Source organism: Micrasema longulum, unplaced genomic scaffold, assembly GCF_059751315.1.
Source record: "Micrasema longulum isolate JH-2025_06_02 unplaced genomic scaffold, ASM5975131v1 h1tg000780l, whole genome shotgun sequence".
NCBI classification, from domain to species: domain Eukaryota; kingdom Metazoa; phylum Arthropoda; class Insecta; order Trichoptera; family Brachycentridae; genus Micrasema; species Micrasema longulum.
In genome coordinates this window covers 301,275-319,084 of record NW_028277973.1, presented here as the reverse complement: position 1 = coordinate 319,084, position 17,810 = coordinate 301,275, and the positions used below count along the sequence as shown (strand labels likewise).

General features: G+C 35.0%; 1 protein-coding gene across 2 annotated transcripts; it reads right to left on the bottom strand.

Annotated features, from left to right (window-relative positions):
• Positions 1-2,337: 2,337 nt before the first annotated feature.
• LOC148279028 (RNA-binding protein 1-like) lies at positions 2,338-17,681 on the bottom strand. Of its 2 annotated transcripts, none has more exons than XM_088230567.1 (4): positions 17,500-17,680; positions 17,152-17,361; positions 13,721-13,786; positions 2,338-7,233 (listed from the first exon to the last, which is right to left on the bottom strand). In XM_088230567.1, exons 2-4 carry the CDS (start codon positions 17,358-17,360, stop codon positions 7,068-7,070), a joined length of 441 nt encoding a protein of 146 aa, XP_088086693.1. In that variant the 5' UTR covers position 17,361; positions 17,500-17,680; the 3' UTR covers positions 2,338-7,067. The 2 variants fall into 2 exon arrangements, with proteins under 2 accessions (XP_088086693.1, XP_088086694.1); XM_088230568.1 differs by lacking the exon at positions 2,338-7,233 and adding an exon at positions 11,317-12,089 and having other exon boundaries at positions 17,500-17,681.
• Between the last annotated feature and the right edge of the window lie 129 nt (positions 17,682-17,810).

Here is a 17,810-nt window from a genome sequence, read left to right as displayed (position 1 = left end):
ATGTATATTACAAAAAAAAAAACGTTTCCCAAACTCTAAGGCCAAGAGCCCTGTGTTGAGTTGGGATACAACATAATGGAAAGTGGAAACATATAGGTTATTAAATAGCAATAATAAAAATTACAAATTATTACATAAACATATATTTCAATAAACATCTAGACAACACGCTTAGTATATAAAGCTATGCAATATCTCGCAGCATTCTCCTGCAATGGTCTCTTCCCTTAGACAGAATCAAAACTTGTTCACTCGTTGAAAATGGCTTTCGTTATGGAGAATTAATGTTCATCCAGGAAATTGAACACTCTTGGGGCCACAAAAGAGAAATTCCTCTGAGCAAAAGTCGTACGTGTTTTTAGTATTAATCATTCAAATTACAGGAAAATCTCGTACGAGCATTCTGCTGGGATCTTCTTGTCTCCATGTCTCAGATGGGGAAGTGGAGGGGACATCGAAACATCACTCTTTTTGTACATTTATTGGGGGTTCATGAAAGACGCAGTGTAAACTCCCCAGCCCACTATGCCATAGGTTGCCACTGACTGGAAAATAGCAAAATACACAGTTCTGGGAGTGCCAATGTCCAAGATGTTCCTATGTGAGCAGAATACATGACACAGCTTTCGTAATCTGAAAACATTTATATAAAAGAAAATTAAAAACTATGTATAATTAAATATTAGATTATCTTCAGGCTTCTCCTCAGACCGGTCATTACATATGGTTCCGAATGCTGGGTTATGACTAGAGGATATGAAAATATGGTATTAGTATTCGAAAGAAAAATACTTGGGGAAGATATTTGGTGCTGTCAACCAAAACTGAGTGTGGAGGAGACGGTTTAATCATGAATTAGAGGCACTGTATGGCGAACCCAACATTGCACAATTCATCAAAATAAGAAGATTACAATGGTTGGGCCATGTGCGCAAAATGAATGATAACCGCACCCCAAAAAAGATTATTTATACCACTCCGGAAGGCAGACAAAGCAGAGGCAGACCAAAATTAAGATGGCTGGATAATGTGGAAAGTGACATAAGAGCGATTGGCCTGACGAACTGGAGAAGAGCCGCGGGTGCAGGGACGAATGGAGACAAATTCTGGAGGAGGCCAGGGCCCACAACGGGCTGTAGCGCCACTGATGATGATATCTTCAGTTATTTTTAAAACTTCGATTATTTTTAAAACAAAGATTGCTCATGGGATTTGTCGCGAATAACGAAAACCGTTTCAAGTGAACGTCGAGTTTAAAGAAAAAAGTCTTCAGTTGAATAGTTTTTTCGTTAGTACATCGATAAAACATTGAACAAAAATAAAAAAAATAATATTCCAGTTAAAACAGTTTCAATACATTTTATAAGGTCGACGTTGATGGTTGTCCCTGTGTGCTTAAAATGACAAGTCTGTGAATCGCGTATGTTGCCAGTGGCGACATACGGACTACAAAGGAAAATGCACGCAACGATCTATGGAAAGACAGATGCTCCGTGTATGCCTATGAGACAGAATAAGAAATGAAGAGATAAGGTGCTGAACCGGGGTGGTGGATATCATGAATTGTGCAGCAAAATTAAAAAAGCTGTGGGCAGGACACTCGGCGAGGCAAAATGATGGCAGGTGGACACCCAGAATAATAAAGTGGAAACCATGGGCACTCAAAAGAAGTGTTGGAAGGAAACAGAAAAGATGGGTCAATGACATTGCCTCATCGATGATGAAAGCGGGTGATAGGAAGGAATGGAGACGTTCGGAAGAGGCCTTTATCCAGCAGTGGAGAGAATAAGGCTGAAGAAGAAGATTCTTTCGCTGTCCATTCGCTCTGCATATCCAGACCAACTCAGAACTTCTTTCTTGGTTTTGTTGATACTGCTTATCTCAGCCTCACATAATGCACGGATCTCAACATTTGTGCATCCCTGTACATAGTTCGACCCCACAAAGATTGCGTTCGAACAGCATCCAGACTACTTTCACTCTCGTTTTTCAAATTCCATACATTAAGGTCAGCACCAGGACTCCATTGTGAACGGCTGATTCCGTCTCCTGCAACAAACATATATTTGCTGAGGCTGATTTTAGCACACTGTTCACCCTGCTCTCGGCACTCCTCATTTCAATATCATTCTCAGTATTTTAAAACCTTCAACACCTACCGTATTTTTCTGACCAAAAGACGCACTTTTTTACTCTGAAAATTCATTTAAAAAATGGGGTCCGATGCGTCTTATCATTCGCAAAATACGGTACATAATTTTGAGTATACAAGTGTTGGGAATCTGAAATTTGTTAAAAATAAGTTTGAGACAAGTGGAAAATAAAACAAAAAATATCATTTCAATGAACTGTTTTTATTTCTGTGCTCTAGTTCTACAATGGTTCTAATTGTAAATTAATTATTGTACCTACTACATATTTACTGAATAAATATTTTGACCTGCTTAGAAATTCTTACATTTTCTATTTTATAAAACCCGATTTCCCGATCTCAATATACATTTCTTAAATTAAACACTGTACATTTTAAACATATATATAATTAAATTTTAATGACAGAATGGAAGTAAACATGTTTATAAATAACTTGAAATTCAAGCTTCCCGTGTATATTTTTGAAAATCTGCTTGTACGTCGACATATGCAATCACTTTCTTTTTAAAGATTTGTCTTCATTTTCTATGCTTCTCCTTAATTTTCTACGTTGCGATCAGATGTGACGCTACACAGAGAAAAATATTTTATTACATAATATCGCAGATGTTTAGCGACGAGGCAGGTAGGATAGAGGATTTGGAAGGAAGTAATGAAAAATACACCACAACACCCAGACCAATTAAGGAAAAAATCTTTTTTTGAATTTTTTCTTGCAACTGGCGGGAATCGAACCCGCAACGTCAGTTTCACAGTCGGCCGTCTGACCAACTACGCCACGGCGCCTGAAAGGCTGTCTTCTGAATACTGTCTATAGTATATGAAGCGCTTTAAAACAATGACAGCATTCTCCACTTTTTTCCGTTTTGAGTAATGTGCAATAAATGTCTTCCTAGTACTTTCTCCGGACTGCAGGGATAATGAATTAGTTTAGTCACTTTTGACTTATTTTAAATAAATAAATGGTCCTGGTTTGTTTCTTGGTTATTGTTCTGTAACAAAAAGGAGACTGTGGTTGTTCTTGCGGAACTAAATACATAGATTAAAAAATGTACGAGATACTGCCGTTTATGGTCCAAAACTCTTGCAATTGTCAACAGTATTTTTGTTCCTCTATCCATCGCCGTATCCGACCCATTTCAGGCCAATAAGAGATTGTTATTTGTGAAAACAGTTGAAACTATATGACTCGAGTGTGTGAACTTTAAGTTGTGTCATTGTTTTTGCAAATGAATGGCAGTTTATTGCACACACAGGTGTGGTAACGGCGCTCCTGTAAAAAATAGTTTTTTAGTTGTGCCACTATTTCACTCCTCGAACAATAAAACAGACAGCTAGTATCGTTTTTGGCTGTGGTAACAAGTTACATAGTGATCTGCTATTTTTTTTTCAATTGTTGAAGGCAACACAAAATTTGGTGAATTATAGATGCAGCTAGGTAGGACATGTATATTTGGAACTTGTGACTCGATAATTGGAAATAAAATTATTTGTAAATGAATAAATAAATTTACTATAGACATTTTCCTTTCTGCAGAAAACTAATTGCAGATTGTAGTCATTGAGTAAAACAGTAGAGTGGACCAATGATGTATTAAGTTTTTTATTTTTTTAGACATCACTGAAAGGGGTCTGGAAAGTTGCATTTTGTATCACATTGAACGTAAAAATTATTTTTAAATTATTCCATTCTACTTTTGGCCCTCAACCTGGAGGTTTGAAGTTTATCACTGTCTGAATATTTTATTAATTATCTATATTGATAAAATTATGTTTTGCTAGTAATGATATAACTTAATCACATTACAAATTCGAACGCGTTTTAAAACTACCGAAATGCAAAAAGTTTGCGCTCCGCGGAACGGATTCCGTTGAGCGCCTGGCTAATATTGAAGGAAAAAAATGGCTCATTAAAACAATGCTACCTATTTATTACAAAACAAAGTGCAACTCACGCCCTCAGATGCTTATTTAATAAGGTTTAATGCACATAATAAAATTGAATTGGACTGATTTTCTTACTTAAATATGAGATCACATCCAGTTTAACGCAAAAAGTTGCCTTTTTTAAAAACTTCAAGCTCTGGTTGGAGGCCAAAAGTAGTATCAAATATTTTTTGATATTTTTCGCATTCCAAGTAATCCAAAAGGCAACTTTCTAGACCCCTTTCATTTCAAAATTCTGAAAAAAAATAAAGGTCCACCCTATTGAACAGTTATATGTTGCATAGGTCGTAAACAGTTGTCTGTAGATGAATAAAAACTGTTTTTTTTTTTTCTTTGATCAGCTCCAGAAATTACATATTTTAGAAGAATCTCTAGAGACAACTAGTTATTTATTTAAACAATTAATTATATTATTGTGTTCTGTAGAAATATAAATGTACAATAAATAAATTCCTCGTCTGTTCAAATCAAATCTATCGAGAAATGTTTCTAAACATTCCATTGGTAAAATTACAATCAGGAAATAAACCTTACTTACTATTCTTAAGCAATATAAAAACTAAATAAATCAAACCCTAAAAATGAAACTTAATATTTAACTTTAATTATACGGAAATTTTCCTAACCCTTTTAGTGTCGCAAGTGAAATATCTCACGCATGGTACAAATTTAACAAATTGCCTCAAATTAATAGACTATTTTACTTTTAACATATTACAACAGAGATGAAGAACATTTAAGAAAAGGTAATATAGAAGTCTAGGCATCTACAGGGCTTATGACCTGTCAATGGCTGGTTTAAGTGGCCACTTTACACACTGTGTAACATTCACCATTCTGCCTATATTAGAACATCTATATTCCTTCAATTCTTTCATCTGTTGATGTTTGTGAAGTTAAAGAGCTGAAACCTTTATTTATGCGGGTGAGATTCATCTAATTGAATTATTTCACCTTCATACTAGGCAACGCCGGAAAATGTTATTTTTTCAATTTCTATACTTCTTCATGGACCAGGTAATTTATCAACAATATTTTGAGTTTGTCCAAATTTTTGTAGACAAGGACTGGATTCAACTCCCTGGGGAGCTGTTTACCTGACTTCTATATTACCTTTTCTTAAATGTTCTTCATCTCTGTTGTAATATGTAAATATAAACAGCTCCCCAGGGAGTTGAATCCAGTCCTTGTCTACAAAAATTTGGACAAACTCAAAATATTTTTTTACTTTTAATTATATTCACGTTTTTTGTAGATATTTCTCGATAAACACTGTGATTTTGATAAAATTATCAATAAGAACTTTTCCCTTAACCTAGGGCATAGGCTGTCGGACCATTTTTTTAATTCCGGTATTACAAATATCGGAAATACGGTATTTCAATTTTTTCTCGATATGTCTGCTGAACATTTAATAAATACTCAAAACTAATAATCTTTTTTGCTTCACCATATTCAGTTTTAGGTTAAAATCATCGTAAAAGATGGAAATCCTATTCCCCAATAGGAAAATATCACAATAAAAATATGTGAATTGGATTTAGAAAAATTAATTGTATTTTCAAAATCAATATGGATGTTGTGGAGAAATGCTTTAATGCATAAACTTTTAAAATCATTTTGTCGAAAAATGTCTGTACCAAAATGCGACATGCTTGACCTTGACAATTGTGACGCCAAGATTTGTGATGATGTTCTATTGAAATCTAAACGGTCACAAACAAAGTTCAAATTTAACCGAATCGTGATGAATTAGGGGCGTGGCCAATGCAATAGACCCTTTTGGCGGGAATTTTAAAATTATAACTTGAAAAATATTTTATATGCTCCAATAATAAGAACAAAAAATTGTTTGCTCGACAGTATTTTAATTTAAAGTTAAAATTGTGAAAAAAAAAAGTGATATTTCCGTATTGCAACTTATTTTGATAATTTGAAAACTGTTTTTAGGAAAAACTAATGATATGATGCGCATGAATTATATTACAGGTAAACGTCGTTTTACGCCGGGGTTCTGTTCCAAGAGACACCGCCGTAAAAAAAATTGGCGTAAGATGAACACAAAAATAAGGTTAGGTTCCGTGTCAAAATTCTAAGAACAATCTCACATGTTTATTTAATACATATCCTATATACATTCAATATATTTAATAAATACAGTTTAAATTCATTTACAAAATAAATAATCATCTCTTGATATAAGTAATGCATTTTTTATAATAAATACCAACTCCCCAGTTCGTCGGTACTTAATTAAATTCTCACACTCTTTAAAAAAAAGCATCCAATTTCATTTGCTTTGATTGTTGCTTCCTTTCTTGCAGAATCATAGCATAAACTACAAATATTTTAATATTATTAAAATTTTTATAATAATATGATAAAATAAAAAATACAATCATAACTTTTTATTTTTCTTAAAAACATAACAAAAACTAGCTCGGTAACAATTTCACACACACAATAGGCTGCTCGCTTACACGGTAATAGAATAAAACAACGTGTAAAAGTGTGTCTGCTATTAGAATCGCGGCGCTTTCTGTCGTCTGGTGTCGGCCGAACTGGGGAATTCCACGCCGGCACCAACCGGCGTAATTGTAAAAAAACGACGTTTACCTGTTAAGTGAGGACGTCACCTTTCGAAAATGAGAAGAAAAAAATACACAAAAATAGTTGAGAACTAATGGGTTAATATAAAAAAAAAATACTTGCACCTTAAAGGGTTAGGCATTCAAATGCGCTGTAAATGTTCTGAAAAATATTTTGCTGGATTTGAGGGGTCAAAAGCAAAAGCGCCACTGTCCATGACCGCTGTTTCTGGGGAAATCCAACAAAACCAGTAGCAAAAAGACTATTCATTTTTAATTAAATGTGCACAGTGGCGATTTTGCTTTTGACCCCCTAAACTGGAGTTTGCAAAATACGGTTCCATCACTTGGCTCAGGGCGACGTGCACGACGGCCGCGTCAGTACCTCTCCCTGCTGTCGGGCGTCCTGCTGCGGCGGTCGCGCGAGTAGCGGCGCGCGCGCAGCGACGAGGGCGAGCGCTCGCGGCTGCGCGACAGCGAGCGGCGCGGCGAGTAGCGCGGCGAGTGCGAGCGCCTGCGCGGGCTGCGGCTGCGGCTGCGGGACCTGCGAGGGGAGCGAGGTGTAATGCACGTCGACGGCGGGGATAGTGTGCGGTTGATGCATTCGGCGAGGCTGTTATTGATCAGTATGAAATTGGCAATTTCTTTCATTTTTAAACAATTATAAGTTGATATTTAAAGAGATATATGGGAGTCTAGGCATTTACAGGGCTTATGACCAGTCATTGGATGGTTTAAGTGGCCACTTTACACACTGTGTAACATTTACCATTCTGCCTGTTTGAACATCCACATTTCCTCAACTCCTCCATCTGTTGACTTTTTTTATTTTTTGAAAAAGAAATATTTGCGTTCTTATGTTTTACCAAAATACTTAATTTTGAGAGCCATTTTCAACGAGTTGTAAATAACTCACTATTAGAAAATGGGAATCAAGATGGGGTAGAGTGGGATTTAAACCACGGACCTTTGGTCCGTGAGACCGAGACTTTAGCCACAGGACTTTTACTGACTTTTACCGGGTAGTTAATTCAACAATGTTTTGAGTATGTCCAAATGGTCTGCAAGCATTTGGACATATTCAAAACATTGTTAAATCATAAGTAAATTTGTCACAACGGAGGGAAAACATTTTTGAGAAGGGAATATGGAAGTGTAGGCATTAACAGGCCTTATGACCTGCCATTGGCCAGTTTGATTGCCACTCGGCATTAAATTTTATTTTTCAGGACTTTTACCTGAGAAAAGCCGTCGAGTGGAAACAATTGTCCATGGTTCCGGTTTTATAAGGTTCGTTTTCTTTAAAATTAAGAACACAATATCCCAATCGATAATCTGCGTTTAATAAATACATTTTTGACTAATAACAACCTCTTTTTACCAAATGCATCAACGATAACAATCTACATATTATAATTTTATATAAGCTTTGGGTTTATCCAAATATTTTAACAAAGCCACCATGGCCCCGATTACAGTGGGAAGTTAACATTATCTACAAAGTAAAATTAAGTTTTCTCTATGAAAATCAGAATATGCATACATTTTTTTCTTCTTAACATGTTTAATTATATGTTACCGACGAAAATACGACAAATATTTTCATTTTCGTACACAAATATAGGTTATTCTTTAAAGAAAGTCGAAGATAACTCTGTAAACTTCCCATTGTAATCGGGGCCCTGGGGTGGTATCCCCTAGATAGTTATTAATTTGAAGATTTTTATTTTTTTAATGGAACGACACTTTGTTTCATATAATGACCACACTGATTATTAAACGTCAAATGGTGTATAAAACTGCTTCAAAAACAGAAATGAAACTGATACAGTCAAGTCAATTCAACTTAATAGTGTTCCAAATGAAAATCATCATATTTGATTTTAGGTGTTCATATTTTTTGACATCCAATCATCAGTGCGGCCATATATGAAGCAAAAATTAGTTGCATGGAAAAAATAAATATCCCCAAATTAATCACTCTCTATGAGATGGAGACGATTCATAATTGCACCCCTGATTTATTAATTTCGGAAAATAATGAATTCTATTAATTTGATGTGAGATTATGATTACCACATACTGCCTACTAAATTAAGTGTTAGAATAAATACAAATTTTTAAACTATGTACTTTGTTTTGTCCAGTGTAAGTATTGTCACTAAAATAATGTTTGCCTTTCGTAGTTAGATGTTAGAAAAATTTATAAGTAACAGAAAACCGTGCAACTTAACTTGAATTATGTCAAAACAGTTTGTATTTTTTTTTTTTTTTTTTTAAATATATCAATTAAAACTTTAATACCATATAACGGGTGTTTTTTTTGTCGTGATAGAACTTTTGATTGGTAATAATATCTCTAGTCAAACTAGTGACAGATTCTTTTACATTTGTCATTATAGTCTTTAAAATATATCATGATTAGAATGACAGTTGTCAGAAAAAGTGATGACATAACTTTGTAGTAATGTCTAAGGAGTGATTAATATTGACACACGAAAAATCATTCATATCTGGTATGTTTATTTATATTTTTAATACAATGCTTGACATATAAATCAACATAAATATATAAAATCTGCTTTAAAACTAAAAAAAAAAACTAAAATAAACCTAATTATTAACGACGTTCTTACAAAGTTACATCATTTTGCAAAGACGTTAGACATGGGACAAATTGATCAATGTAAATTAATCAAACAAAAAATAATTCATTTGTTAATGTTCACGAAAAAAGTATAAATGTCTTATTTTTTTGTGAATAATTGTATTAAACACACTATAATAGGCTTGTTTTTGCGTTTTTATATCAATTTTCGGAAACAGACTTTCATGTTTGCATGAAAAAACGGATAAAATCGATTTGATCGGTACATGATCAGTGATCAGACAGTTTGACAGCTGTCATTTTAATCAAGCTAAATTTTAAGGACTATAATAACGTTGTTAAATTTAAATTTATTTCAACAGAGAGGGAAAAAGCTTTCGAGAAGAAATTTGGAAGTCTAGGCATTTACAGGGCTTATGACCTGTCATTGGCTGGTTTAAGTGGCCACTTTACACACTGTGTAACATTCACCATTCTGCCCATGTTTGAACATCCACATTTCCTCAACTCTTCCATCTGTTGACTTTTGTGAAGTGAAAGAGCTGAAACCTTTATCACGTGGGTGAGATTCATCCGGCTGAACCAAATCACCTACTAGGCAACGCCTGGAAACAATTTTCCAATTTTTATACTTCTTCTTTTACCAGGTAGTAATTCAACAATGTTTGATTATGTCCAAATGCTTGCAGACTGGCTGGATTTCCTCCCTAGGGAGTTGTTCATATTTAAATTTATTTCAACAGAGAGGGAAAAAGCTTTCGAGAAGGGAATATGGAAGTAAACCAGCCAATGACAGGTCATAAGCCCTGTAAATGCCTAGACTTCCATATTCCCTTCTCGAAAGCTTTTTCCCTCTCTGTTGAAATAAATTTAAATATGAACAACTCCCTAGGGAGGAAATCCAGCCAGTCTGCAAGCATTTGGACATAATCAAACATTGTTGTTAAATTTAGTTTAGTATTAAGAGTTTAGTGGGGCTCTTCGTCCTGCTTTTGACCCAATAAAGCTCAGCCAAAATCAAGTGAGAGTTACCACTCAGGGCCCGCCCAGGGCACTGCAGATTGAACAAACACCGCGCTAGAATGAACCTTTCCCAAACTTTTAGATACAGGTTCTGCAGTGCAGATGAGGAAACACCTAAGATCTGGGCTTGGAGGGGGAGATTTAGCAAAATGTAAACTTTCACATTCCACGCAGTAGCCAGGATCTTTATAGACCCGGGCTTGGAAGGCGAGAACTATTCACGGGGACGCGACACAATAGATCTTCACAGGTCGCGGTGACGTCGGGAGCTTGTTTAGCACCGACCCCACCACTAAAAATAAGAATAAGAAAGAATAAGCTACGTAACTTCTAGTCTCGGAAGACATTAAAAAAAAAAGTAAATGTGTATTTTTATTATTTAGAACACAATAAAAGTAAAAATTTGCTTATTTCATTGCAGATATAGTTGTATCACGCCTAAAAAACACCAGCAGTTCAGTAATCATTGTCAAATGAGGAAATCGGGCAAACAATATTTATTTTAATTAATAAGTTTGACATTGCAATTTAATTGTGATAAGTTATTTATAATATACAGTGCAAAGCAGGGCAAGAGACACATGTTTTTATATTCACAAAATGGATTAAAGGTGTAAAGATTAACTAAAAAAAATGTAATACCCTGTAAAGTAAAATTAAAACGGGCACGAGAGATTTACCACCAGAAATCGAGACCACCGTTTGAAAATATTTTCGATTGAAAAAAATATGTGAAAAAACATTGAATGAACAAATAATATTATAATAGTATGATTATGTACCAAACCACACATCTGCTGAGAAGTGCTGACCAGAGTTGGGGGATATGTGAGGTGGAGCAGTGTTGCCCTCGGGAAGTGGTGAACTGCGCTCGATAGCCTTTCGCCCATTATTTTTTCGATTGCTGAATTATCCACGGAGCAGCGACATTAATCCTCGTTTCAATTTGAATAAATTAATATTCGGCTATTGTTTTTATCTGAATCGAACGACATCTTTTTCAATTACAATAAAACAGATTCATCGCGCGTGTTTTTAAATCGCTGTATAAAATCTTTTTAAGTACAATTATGAATAAGAACAAAAACTTTGAATGGTCAAAATGCAAGCATGCAAATTTGCCATCATAATAGTTTGCATGTACGGTATTTTAACCATTTAAATGCATCTTTAGCTCTGCACGGCTGCATCCTAATGTAATCATCTCTATATGCCCACAGCTGCGTTCGGCTTGACATTAAAATCACCATATGGAATGAAATGGGAAAGTCTTATTTGATTTTTGTTAAAACCAATTTCATTACTTCGCAGCTAATTTTTATAAACACGGGTGAATTTTAACACAACGCTATATTTATTTTAAGAGAATAAATATTTTTTTGAACCATCTTTATCGAACTCGTTTTCAAGGAATTCGTTTGTAAATTTTCGATGGAAAAACATATTTCTATACTTTCAAATAAGTTTTTCAACGTTTAAAACAACTCTATATTGCTATTAAAAAATATTTTACTGTTGTTTTCGATAATATAGAGAATCTGATAAAGGATACTCTTTCAATGAGTTTCTTCGGTGCTATCGGCGATCGGATACGCGATCACGGTGTTCGTTCGCCTCGGAGGAGGGTACGGGTGGATGGGGGGGGCTAGGTGACTGCGGCTAGCAGCGCCCGCAATGGGGACAAGAGCAGTGAAGACCAGCTACGTGGTGGTCCGTTGTGGTGGTGGTGTGGTGATGGTGGTGGTACGATGGTGGTTGTGGCGTGGCACCTGAAAACGTCCCAACACCCGCCCATATCAATTAGCAGTTGGCCACTGACCGCACGCCCAGAACTGACACATTCACTCCCATCAAATACCAGTCGATCAATTAGATTATTTTTACTGTTCGCACATTTACTGCTGAAGGGAATTTGCGCATTTGACATTAAAACAATAGAAAATTTGACTCGTCTGGCGTCGGTTAATCAAGATCTCAGCCTCCTTGAAACATGGGCCCTTACAATCAAAGTGAAAAGGGTCGACTAATCAGTAAATAAGATCAACACATCTCGTTAGACCTTAACAACTTTTAACTTTTTTTTATTTAAAGCAATATTACTGATTTTATGGACTTCGAATCCCAGAGCAGTGAAAAACCGCATTGTAAACAAATGAAAGCCAAAACTGGAAGAAATCACACAAAAAAAATAACTTTTTAAATATGTGCCACCATTTATTGTGGACAACAGAGGCTACATTAAATAGAATAATAATATTATAGTAGTGCTGTGGACCCTGGGTTAGGAGGTCCGAGGTTCTAAATTATTTTCCATTTTTTAACACGGTTATTTACGACAAAAAGAAAATGGCTTCAAAATTCAAATATTTAGGAAAATAAAACAAATGCAAATGTTGCTTTCATTTACATAGTGGAACAGTTTAAAAAAAAATACTACAAAAGTGCATTACATTTGATTAAACATGTATTTATCACTGATACTAAAATACTATTAACTCCGTAAAATGACACAAATTGTGTGCAAAAATGGAACAGCTATTAATACTGCATAAAATAATCCCATATGTCAGTCTAGAGTGTCTTCATTAAAATAATAAACAATAAAATGAGTTGAGAATAGATTTAATCAATTTTAGAGAATAAAAGGCCGAAAAAATTATTGTTACTTTCAAACAAATGCACAAAATTCGCTGTCAGCAATGAAAGTAGGAACTTTATAATGAATAAATTCTAAAGTGGAGAACATTCCTATAGAAGAACGGCAACATTTTCAATACATATAAGAATATCAATTTTTACTGATATATATATTTTTTTAAGTAGAAAAAACTACTCTTAAAATATACTGTAGATCTTTTTTTAAATATTTTACACATGGTATTTTTTTTCTGCCCCTTTTTTATAATTGCATGAAATTATTTAGCAGTGTGTCCACACTGGCCATAGATTAGGGACAGTATTTGAAAAGATACAGTATCAAGAGAAATATTTTAAGGTATTTGACTCATTTCTGAGCTTTGGAACGACCAAATATCTAAGGGTTTATTCCAAAAATTCAACACCAATTACAATGAAATTTTATAAATAAATTTATATATTTAATGTAGATGGACTGAAATAGCACACAGAACACGGAAAGTTCTAGTGTTTTGGATTCCATCGTTGCTCTGGCATTCTTATTTAACATATCGGTCACGGGGACCGTATGAGGCTTTCTGAACGAATGCGCAAAATAAATATTTTAGATTGCAGAGATATTTGTCGATTTTCATTCACACTAGCAAACAGTTATCTTTTAGAGAAGTATCTGTAGAGGTATCAATAACCCGTGCATTTGAAAACTGTTTGAATTTTTTTCAGGATCATTTGAGAGAGGAAAAAATAAAGTGAGGATTTATACCTTCTCCCGTCACGCCGGGTCCGTCCCGAGGACATCTCAACACGGATCCGGGTGCCGCAACAACGTCTGGAATTAACAAATCGACATATTTATATTTGATGAGGACAACACAAAACAAACTGCATTCAAATAGGTGTTCACAGGTCGCAGTGACGTCGGGAGCTTGCATAGCACTGACCCCCACCTCTAAGAATAAGAATGATAACTCCCAGGGCTGGTATTCTGAACGCTATCGCGGAGGTAGATATTCTCCTTTCTTCTCTAACTCATTAGTGCCCATGCGGCTCGACTGTGGAATAATCTCCCATCCACTATCAAAGATGTTACTACAGTATCTCTGTTTAAATCACGTCTGAAGAAACATCTCCTTTCTCTACCTTAATCTCTTCCCCTTTCCTGTTTCCTCTTTATTCCTTTTTCCCATCGAGCGATAGTATTGATTTAAGGTAATTTATATGCAAACACAGTTATTTCTATTTTTGTATATCTTTAGCTTTTTTATTTTCTATCGAAAATGTTTTGTAACTTGAATTATAAAAACAAAACTTTTATTTTAGCGGTTGGTTGGAAGAAATTGCCATTTGGCAATAAACCCACCAATGTACAATTAACATTATGTACAGAAAGTTAAATAAATTTAATTTAAAACGCGTACGGTGCTGCGTAGTCACTACACATGCAAAAAGTGAGAGATTTTAAATTGTAAAAGTGTAATATTCATCAGCAATTGCTTCAATTATTTGTAGTTGAAGTCAAAAGTGATGGTATTATTAATCTAATTGCTAAAAACATGAAAAAAAAACATTAATTCATGCTCTCAGTGCGCACAAAAGAACCACTCCCAACAAAAGCCGGGCAGCTACTAACGCAGCTAACGAGCTTCTGGGAGAAGTACAAGGAACTTTGCTGTTTGCGCGTGTGACGCATAAAAATTGTCTCTCTCGCTCCCAAATATACCCGTATTATCGAGAGTGAGACGTAAAGAGTGTGCGAGACAATGATATATTAGGATTACTCTTTTACTACGAACGCAACATGGGACACATCGGTAAACTTTCTGTTGTATTGGTGATATCTCCAATTTAAAAAAAAAAGCTTTTTATGTTCCCAATAAACATTAATAATTTAATAAAAAAAACGTTTTTGCCAATACGTAAATGTATAACGAAGGAATACCGAAAATCTCAACCCATAATTGATTATATCAATGGAGATATTAAAGTTATTAGATGCAATGTGTACTAGCTACACATCACCGGGAAGGGAGAGTTAACATGTAATTTACGTACCACCTAAGTGCTAGCATTGCTTCCTCTACGCCCACAAGAGTGTTCAGAATCGCCCAGCAAGAAGTTATAGTGATGGAAGTTGAGAATTTTAGTTGATAGATAAATGTAGTTTATATTTGAAGCACTAACTATTCATAATAATAAAATAATGTTTTTTAATATTAGAGTAAAAGAACACTTAAGATGCTTAAATAATATTTTTCTGAATTTTCAAATCATCTGATAGAAAATAATCATAGTTTCAATAAAGACACTGGATTAAAAGCACTTTATGTTAAAAATAAAATGTTAAAATTAGACAACTTAGAAATCTTAGAAATTAAAAAAGCGATTCATAATAAGAAAACAATAATTAATAACCAAATAAACAATATTTCTTTTAGTCCTCTCCTGTCTAACTTCGAAAATAATTATATCAAAATACCACCCGTGTAAGGAAAAAACGACTTGATTTATTGGGTCCATATGTACTATTTAGTGAACATGATAAAAATTTTAAAAAAGGAATCAATTCATTAGTTACATAAACCTTGACGAAGAAGCTTGTTTGCTTTGAAACCGGTCAGTGGAAAATAAAAATTAGTGGTTAAAAACAAAGTTGTGATAGATAAATGTCTTTAGAAACAGGATATTATTAAAGAAATAAAGTGTTTATACATCCCCTTATCGGAGAATTTCTGTTTATGTTAAAATATTAGTCTATGGTGATGGTTGTAGTTTGTTCCCCACTCCCGGAGAGGCTCAGCCCCCAGAGAAAGGGGCAGAGCGCGATGTCCGAGAGTGGAGGTACCGTACTGTAGCACACTTATGACTCAAGCGTTTCTTAAGTAAATCAGAAACGGATCTAAGGAGCGTGCATGATATATATACAATCACAACATACTGTGGCGAATGTCCAGTCCATCAGAGAGACATCTCCAAATCACAAGAGATGATAAGAAAATTAGTATTTAATGGTCACCTAGAATCTAATATTGTTGATTTTTATCTGATTTTTTAATATTTCATGTTTGGTAATTGATTGGGTACATTTGTAACATGACATATACGTAGATTACGTAGATTAGCTTCCATGTGTAAATGTTAACTATTAAATACATGGGGGCTAGATTTCTTACCGTCCATGCGCTCTGTAGCGGCAATGCGCGCTGTAATCTAGCTCCTATCTGTTATAATTTGAATTGATCTTAATTGGAAACGAGGAACTAGAATCCCAACCGTCCATGCGCTCTGTAGCTGCAAAACGTGTTGGGATATTTATTTATTGTGCTGTCCGATAACAAACGCAGCAAAATTATTGAAGCGGAAATCAGTAAAATTTATGTGTAACCAACCATTGAGGTATATGAACTTTTATCTCCTCGCAATTACTAAAATGCCTATATTTACGCTAAGATACTGCACAAATCGATCTGGAAAAATAGAAAAAGCGATGGTATAACCTTTCACCGGCAAGTAATGTTCTGATTTTAATCAATGCTTGTTTTAAATAGCTATTTGAAAGTCGAAAAACGTCCTATTAATATGTTACCAATTCGTGAGTTATCTCCTGTCTCTATCCAGCTCAGTTAGTCGGGCGTCTGGTAAAAACGATAAACAAACTATGGCTTGCATGCACCAATGTCCCGATTGTATCGTATTGTAAACTCAAGACAAGATCTGGACTTTTTTTATAGACCGGATCTTGTCTTGAGGTAGTATTTTTTTTTTGTTCTAGCTTTAATTTTATTTAGTTGTGTTTTATTTTATTAGTGGCTGTATTTATTAAAAGAAATTGTATTTACCATCGCTAGAATGGACTGCATAAGTCCGTCAAATAAATAAAGGTGACGCGTATGCGGAAGGGAGCGACATACTGAAATGAACTTACAGTAGACCGATGTAAACAGTCCGTGTTTTTTATTGTACTAGAAGTTTTGCTTGGCAAAGTCGACGTGATATGACGTGACGACACTAGCTCCTCCGCTGGTAATTCCCTTTTCTTTGGGGACGACATTTTAGCTCTGATTTGTATAGAGTGTCGTATCTATACATTATATCTTAATGTAACCAACTGATGTTTAAGGATTTTAAAAGTTGGATGGTGGCTGATAAAACGGAGAAAAATAAATTGACATTAATAATTAATAGATAGCAACTTACGTTCCATCTAGGCCCCTCACAGAGTCTTCGGCGTCTCTAGAATCCTCGAATTCGACGAAGGCGAATCCGGGCGGGTTCCTGGCCACCCACACGTTTTTAGTCGGTCCATATTTGCTAAACACTCTTTCGATCTCGTATTTCGAGGCAGAAGATCCGAGGTTCCCCACGTAAACCTTGCATGAAATATCCCACTCTCGAAATCTCGACATGCTAAAAGAAACCAATCATTGATAAATGTGAACGGCGTAGAATTAGAACGCAATGCAACAATTGCTCTTCGCCCTGTTGGGTGACATTAAGAATTTGCGTTGTCGCATGCACGCAAAAGCTTGTTTGAATGGCACTTACTCGATTTGATGATGTAATCAACAATATTTCCAGGGGAAATAAATCCTTTTTGGAAGAAATGAAGGTGTCTGACTGAAATCAAATTACAAAAATATACTGCAACCGCAACAAAACGCACGCACGAAATTTCAGTTTCACGATAATGGCTGCCGTTGCCGGCCTGCCGGATACGGAAATTCCAACGCTGTCACCTGAAGGTGTTGCTTTATTATTATGTTATTCTTTAATTTTTAAAACTTAGTATTACTATTTTTTTATTATTTTGTACTATAGAAACAATCCGATATTCAGGAAAATACTCTGAAAATAAA